At 66.8% G+C, this 6,978-nt stretch overlaps 2 protein-coding genes across 2 annotated transcripts in view; both read right to left on the reverse strand.

The window, feature by feature from the left end:
* Nucleotides 1-138, reverse strand: part of CASC3 (CASC3, exon junction complex subunit) — a 14,041-nt gene extending 13,903 nt beyond the window's left edge. The window contains exon 1 of the mRNA XM_026091618.1: nt 7-138. Within this exon, the coding sequence (XP_025947403.1) occupies nt 7-103 (97 nt within the window). The 5' untranslated portion in view covers nt 104-138. The remainder of the gene's footprint in view (nt 1-6) is intronic.
* Nucleotides 139-669: 531 nt separating this feature from the next.
* On the reverse strand, nt 670-6,763 carry MSL1 (male specific lethal 1 homolog). Its single transcript, XM_026091592.1, has 8 exons — nt 6,032-6,763; nt 5,623-5,846; nt 4,902-5,284; nt 3,371-3,435; nt 2,955-3,022; nt 2,543-2,667; nt 2,385-2,457; nt 670-2,176 (listed from the first exon to the last, which is right to left on the reverse strand). The coding sequence occupies exons 1-8, from the start codon at nt 6,722-6,724 to the stop codon at nt 2,086-2,088; spliced, it is 1,722 nt and encodes a 573-aa protein (XP_025947377.1). The 5' UTR covers nt 6,725-6,763; the 3' UTR covers nt 670-2,085.
* Nucleotides 6,764-6,978: the final 215 nt, after the last annotated feature.

Raw genomic sequence — 6,978 nt, forward strand, 5'->3', positions numbered from 1 at the left:
GGGAGCGGGCGGCGCTGGCGGCCGAGTCGGCGCTGTCGGAGGCGGCCGAGTCGGAGTCGTCCTCGCTGTCCTGCGAAGCGCGCTGCCGCCGCCGGTCCGCCATCTTGGGCCAGCCGCAGGGGCGGGCGGCGGCGCGGGGCACCACGGGACGGACTACACCTCCCGGCGGCCCCCGCGCCCGCTTCCGGCGTAGCGTCACGCAGCCGCCGCCGTCCCAGCAGCCCCCGCGGCAGGGAGCGGACTCTCCTTCCCCCAACCACCACCACCACCTTGCCGCCTCTCTCCCCAGCAGGGGGCAGGCACGCGCCGGGCGCGGCGGTGACGTCACCGCGCGCGATGATGTCATAGCGGCCGGGGTGATGTCACGGCGGGGAGGCGGCGCGAGGCAGACACCACCACGCAGCCGTCGTTTTTCTATTTTATTGTAAAAAAAAAAAAAAAAAAAAAATCATTTCTCATACAAGGGGGGGCGTTCGCCGCCCCCGTTAACACTGCGAAACCTAACGAACGCAATCAACAGCCACAATAGCTTTTATTTACAATCGAACTTTTGTTGTTTTTTTAATAAGATATTTACAAGACAACCCATTTTACACATTAGAAACGGTATCAAAAGTATGCGGTACAACAGACAACGGGGGCAGATGGCCGTAAAACGAGGCTGAGGAGTACAGACAAGCTGCTTTATTTAAACTTTTTTTTGTTTGTTTTTAAGCTTTCAATATTTTTTTAAAACAAGTTTCCTTACACTAGTTCAAACTCGGTTCAAGAAAGCAGGGCTGCAGCCAGCGAGCGGCGCAGCGGGGAGCCGCCGGGCCCCCCCTCGAAGAGGCGGTTTCACAGTGTTGCACCCGGGATCGGGAGGAGTTTGGACCGTTTTGGGTGCGGGGCGGGCCGAGGGCGCTCTCCTCCGCCGGGGCGGCCCGGGGGCTCATGCCGAGCCCCCCTCCGGCAGCCAGCCCTGCAAGACAGACGACATCGAGGAAAGGAAGAAAAAGGAGAGGCTCTGCTCGCATTTTGCTCCTTTAATAGTTTGGCTCCTAATTGCACAGAAATCCAGGAAGGACACATGCGATCATGCTCAAAGCAGACACCCAAGAACAGCCTTTGCGAAAAACGGGGGCACGAGGCGGCGCGGAGGCCGGGGAAGGGGCCGTGGAGAGCCCACCTGGGCCCCGCGTGCCCCCCCTGGTGCTCCCGGCTCCGGGGGCTTCGGCAGCACCATTCCGGCCAGCCCCACGCAGGGCCAGGCAGCGCCGTCCCCAAAATATTTAAATTAAAAAAAAAAAGAAAAAAAAAAAAGAACCAAAATTGTGCGTATAGAATTTCTATTTCACAAAAAAGGTGGGGTTTTTTGTTTCTTTTTCAACTCTCCCCTCCAGCCCTGTTACAGCCATTCCAGATGGGGCGGCAGAAATAAAAAAACAATAATAATAATAATAATAATAAAAAAAGAAAAGAGACATTAGCTGGCCGAAGCCTTGCCGTGGGGGCAGCCGGGCTGGGGGGAGGCGCCGCTCCCACCGCTGCGGCACAAACCGCTTTTCCCCGGGGCTTTCCCGCACGACCCACGGCGGCAGGACCAGACGGGCGGTGCACGGGGACGGAGCCGCTTCCCGCTCCGGGCTTCCCCGCGGCAAGGGGGTCGGTCCGCTGCCACCGGCTCCAGCCATTCCCGCGCTCCGGCCCCGTTCCCATGCTCCAGCCCCGTTCCCACTCCGCCTGTCCGGAAAAGGGATGGCGGCCGCGGGCGGCGCATGCCGAGCCGCATCGGGGAAGCGGGACACCGCGACAAGCCGGGGCCGGAGCAGCTTCGCGGAAGCTCACGGCCCCACTGCTCCGGATAAAGCTGGAGAATTCACTGTCGAGGGAGGAGGAATAAAAACCAGAAGGAAAACCCCAGCTCGAAGCACAGTCAGTCGGTGGTGAAAGAGTCTGTGGGAAAACGTCGAAAAAACCCAAAGAGAACAAAACCGGGGGCACGGAGGGAACGAAACCATCCGCGAACGAGAATATACAAGAGGGCGGAGATCCGCGCGACCGAGCAACGTACGGAGCCCCTGGCCGCGAGCGCCCGCCGCCCGGCTATTTCCGGCACGTCCGGTGAGGCGTCTGCTTCTTCTGCATCTCCAGCCGGCAGCGGCTCCGCTCGTCCAGCCAGGGCAGCTCGAAATTCCTGCGGGAAGAGCCGGCGCTCACCGCGGCGCTCGCCGCCACCCCGGCCCCCCAGCCCCGAACCGCGAGAAGCCGAGCGGCAGCGCCCGCTCCGAGGGGCCCTGCGCTCCCAGGAATTTGTTATTTCCAAGGGGGATAAAGAAAGGTTTTATCCTTTCCGGAGGGTGCCGAGCCCCGCGGCGCCTCCCCTCCCGGTCCCCGGTACTCACTGCGGAGTTAGTTTTGGTAAGGGCCGGCCGAAGGCGACGACGGGCAGGTAGGGGGTGATGAGCAAGCTCTCCACTGCGGGGAGACACCGGAGCGTTAGTCGGCCCCCGGCGCAGGCGCCGCTCCCCACCTCTCCCCCGAAGGCGCCGGGCAAACTCACCGTCATCTGGCTCAGGGAAAAATGAGGTAACTTCCGGCTCCGACTCCTGAATTCCTTTCCTTTTGTACATTCGGAGCTGCAGCCGCTGTAAGATTCTTTGTTCCCTGATCCTCTGAATGTCCCATCTGGAAAAGATAAAGCCCCCGGCCGTGAGGAACGGCGCTCGGAAACCGAGCGGGTACCTCCGCCTGCGATGCTCCAGCTGGGCGCGCGGAGCCAGCGCCACCACCGCGCTCCCGCTTCCCTCTCCCGGCTCCGGGCTCCGCTCCCGCCTCGTCTCCTCAAGCCTCTGCCCGGGTTGTTGCAACCCGAGCAGCCAAATCTCGCCCCCCACCCTCCTGCCGGAGCCGAATCGGGGTCTGTGCACGCAAGAGGGGCCCCGCATCATCCTCCTCCTTCTCCTTCTTCCTACCTTTTCCTTCTCTTCTCATCCAGCTCCAACTTGGCGTGCCGCTTGGAAAACACACTGTCGTCTAGATTCTGCAACGGCGGAAAGGGAGGTGAGCGCTTCCCTCCCGGGGCTCCGGCTCCTGCTCCCTCGCCCACCGCAACCCCTTCTCCCTTCGGCGCGCGAAGGGAACAGCGTCCCGCTGAGCGCCCGCTGCGAGACGACAGCACGCGCCGGCTCTTCCCACCCAGCCCGCGGGAGCAGCGGCACCGACCAGGAGTTTCCAGCATTTGGGACGAACCAAGAGAGGATAAGAGACTCCCAGCCAGGAGTTGCTCGCTCCGGCTGCTTTCCCCGGAGCGGTAAACCCGGGGAGAAGGCTGCCAAAACGCCAGCTCCGGAGGCGAATACGGAGCAGGCTGCTCCGGGCTGCCACGTACCTCCAGGAGGTCGGAGGGGTTGGGGTCTCTCAGGGGCTCCACGACATGGTCCCTCCACGACGGAACTGCGGAGCGAAAGGGCAAGGCGTTAAACGGCGCGGGGTTCCCCGCCGCCCCCGGAGCACGCCGGCAGCCCGCTCCTCTCCTCGTCTCCAGCTCGCCGCTCCTTCGCCCGGAGCGCGGCTCGACCTACCGCAAGAGCCCCGCGCCGCTCCGCCGGGCGTCCCCCTGCCATCGCCAGGGAGCTCGGCCGTGGCACGGGGTGTCCCGGAGCCGCGGGCTTTGCTCCGGAGGCGAGTTCGGGTCAGGGCGCTCGCCGGCGCCGGCTGCGGAGTTGCAAACACAAACCAGGGCGCGAGGACGGGCGCGTGCCGGGGGTGAGCAGCCCCCAGCTAAGCCCCAAACGCCGGCAATGCGGACGGACCCCGGCTAGGTCGGCGGACGCTTGCCGGGGGGGACTGCCGAGGCGGCGCCGGAGGAGAGCCCAGCTCCAGGGGCTGCTTTACGCGCTCGCGCTCCTCCGTCTCCTGCGGCCGAGCGCACGAGCGAACCCGAGCGCCGCTCTAAGAGGAGACGCGCAGAGGTTCCTCCTCATTCCGGGATTTGCCGCTGGCAAATACGTTTCCCAGGCCGGCAGGGAAGAGCGAGGAGACCGAAGGGACCCCCAGACCCCCCCGGCCATGCTCCATCGGGAAGCGCAGCCCAGGGCTCTCCCGTCTCGGGTCGGAGCCGCCCTACGGGATCCAGGGGCAGGCGCTGGGGAACCGTTTCGGCCGCCCACCCGCTCCCCCAGCTTCAGGGCGGCCCACGACCCCGCCGAGGGACGAGCATGGCGTCGCGCAGGGACGGCGCAAACCGGGCTGCGCGTTTCCCAACCACGGATGGGAAGTTGCTTCACGCTTTGCTCCAAAGGACGGGCGGCTCGCTCCGGAAACCAAGGGGGTTTAAAGCGCGGTCGGGCCAGGCAGCCCCGCGCGGGACAAACCGCTCCCCAGCTCCGGCTAAAAGCCCGGAGGAGAAGCAGCAGCGCGGGCTGATCTGGGGCTGGAACGGGCCCCACGGTGCCATGCAAAGAGGCGACCGGAGAACCGCTGGGAGAGGCCGCCCCGCGCTCCGTAGGGAGCCGGCGGGATGGGGACCAGGGCAGCCGCAGCGGAGCCTCCTCCCGGAGCAAGGGCCCCCTTCCTGCGTGCGGAGCACGAGCCGAAGCGGCGGCTCGGGAGAGCTCGCCGTGGCCGTGGGGACGGCATAAGCCCTGCTCGAACCGCTGCCGGCGCTCGGCACCGCTTCACCGGCTGACGCTGCTCGCGGCAGGGCGAGGGGATCGGCCGGACCCTGCCGGCAGCGACGCGGCCGAGCGAGGCCGGCACCGGCCCGCGCGAGAGCCCCGCGGACGCGCACGGCGATGCCCAAGAGCTGCGGAGGGCTCCGGGCAGAGCGTCCCGCTTTCCGCCCGGCCCGGCCCTCCTCCTCTCGCCTTTCCGCCCCGAAACGACCGCCGGCGGCCGCGAGCGGCGTCTCCCTCGCTTACTTGCTACAGTCTCCTCCTTCTTCGGGGAGGGCTCTCGTAAGGGCAACGGTGACGGGGGAGGCTGATGCCAGCGGCACAAGTACATTTCCGTGGTTGAAAGATAGGGCAGGTCTTCTACCTCGCCGAAGAAGCCCTTCTCCTTGGCGTGGGCGCCGGGACCTTTCAGCGGGGCAGAGGGTCTGAGCGGGGTGTCCAGGAGCGACCGGGTTTTTTCCGGAGTCTCTTGGCTCCGCAGTTCTCGTTTACAAACAGTTTCGGACAAGGAGCCGCCCGACTCCTCTTTGCCCGGCGAGTGCTTCAGGCTCTTGCTCTTCACTTTGGAGAACTCGGACACCAGCTTCTTCACGGGCGTCTTCCTCTCGGCGCTCCCGAACGTCGGCTTCCTGCGGACGGAGGGAGAGGTGAAGCGGGGGCGCGCGGCTCCCCGCCCGCCGCGGTGAACCCGGCCCCGCGCTGCCAACGGGGCGCCCGAACCGGGGCCGCTTCGCCCAGGGGAAGCCCTGGGTGCCAAACAGCACAAACGCCCATCGCCGGGGTTTTAATCAAAACCAGCGCTGCAAACAGCGTGGAAAAAAGCAATGCGGACGAGCCCGGCGGGAGCAGCGGGGGAAACCGGCGGGCAGCGCCGGGCCGGACAAGCTCGAGAGGCTTCTCCGGCGTTTTAGGGTCTCGTCTTTGCTCGCGTCCCGCCCCAGCGCAGCCCCCCCCCGTTCCCCGCTACCTCTTGTGCCCCTTGCCGTTCCTGCCGTAGGGGAAGTGCTTGGGCGGCAGGGTCTGCGAGGGCTCCAGCAGCTCCTGCGGGCACTCCAGCGGCAGCTTCTCGCACGCTTCCGCCTCCGCCTTCTCGTCCACCTCGAAGCCCTGGAAGATCCTGTGCTTCTCCCTCTCGGTGTCCTTCTTCACCAGCTGCACACGCCTTTCCATGCGCTCGATGCGCGCAAGGAGCTGAAAAGCAAAGCGGCATCACTGCTTGCGGGCAAGCCCTCGCTCTCCAGCCGCTCTGGGCATGCTCCGGCCCCTGCGGAGCTCTCCAAGCCCCGTGCCGCCGGGGCGATCGCCCCCATGGTGCCTTCCCCGCTCTCCGCCCGCAACGAATCCTTTCCCGCTTTTAGACCTGTCCCCGCTTTTACCTTGCGGCTTCTTGGCGCCGCTAAGAGCCTCCGAGGTGCAGGAGGAAGCTTGTGCCGGGCGGCCCCGGCCCCGCTTCCGAGCGGCCCCGGGGGTCGGGACAGACCGCGGGGCGCACGGCGAGCGCCATAAGTAGCGGCGGCTCCCCCGGAACGGGGACGACGGTGGCACCGGGGTGCTGCGGGCCGTGCGCCTCTGTGCGGTCTGCGCAACGCGGACGCGCGGCAGGTAGCGGCCCGAGGCGTCCAAGCAGCGCAAGGCGGCCACCGGCTACCCGGCCGGAGGCAACGCTGGAGGCTCCCGAACCCGGCTGCTTGCTCCCCGAGCGCCGGCGCAGGGGCTCGCGGGGAGACGCGGCCCCTGCTAAAGAGATGCATTCGCACCCCTGGCTGGACGCGGGGTTGGGATTGCAGACCCGGCATCGCGGCCCCTTGCCCGGCTTGGCCAGCCGGGAAGAGAGCGCTCGCACGGGAGTGGGGGGAAAGCCGTTTCCTGGGGCTCCGTTGGCCAGAGGGAGGCGGGAGGCTCCCGGCGCCCTCGGGAGCCGCTGGGGCAGCTGCATCCAGCAAGCCGGGAGCCGCTCCGGATGCTCCCCCGCCTGCTGCGGTTTGCGGGCTCCATTTCCTCGGCTTTCTCCCGCCCTCCCGGGAGCGCCGGGGATGCCGGAGCTCCCGGCACAGCCCGGCTCCCTCCATGTCGGAGGGCTTGGCGCAGACCGGCCCCGGGATGTGTTTTGACGTGACTCACACCGAGGGGGGCCCCCCCCCCCAGCCCTCCCTCCTCCCCGGGGGCGGCCCGAACCCCTCGGCGGGAGACGCTTCGTTTTTAGGCGAGCCCGGGGGCAAGCAGGGGGCCTGCAGCGGGGAAACCCTGCAGCGGGGCAGCCCAGACAGCTGCGCCACGCTGGCACGTGCGCCCCATGGGGCAGCCCTGCAGCGGGGCACAGCTG

Source organism: Apteryx rowi, unplaced genomic scaffold (assembly GCF_003343035.1).
Source record: "Apteryx rowi isolate R43461 unplaced genomic scaffold, aptRow1 scaffold_1219, whole genome shotgun sequence".
NCBI classification, from domain to species: domain Eukaryota; kingdom Metazoa; phylum Chordata; class Aves; order Apterygiformes; family Apterygidae; genus Apteryx; species Apteryx rowi.

Excerpts from the sequence above, each read along its gene's own strand:
- MSL1 (XM_026091592.1), bottom strand. The coding sequence starts at position 6,724 with ATGGAGGGAGCCGGGCTGTGCCGGGAGCTCCGGCATCCCCGGCGCTCC. Across the intron at positions 5,847-6,031 it reads CGGCGCCAAGAAGCCGCAAG|CTCCTTGCGCGCATCGAGCG; the intron begins GTAAAAGCGGGG and ends TTTGCTTTTCAG. Across the intron at positions 3,023-3,370 it reads ACCCCTCCGACCTCCTGGAG|AATCTAGACGACAGTGTGTT; the intron begins GTACGTGGCAGC and ends CCGCCGTTGCAG.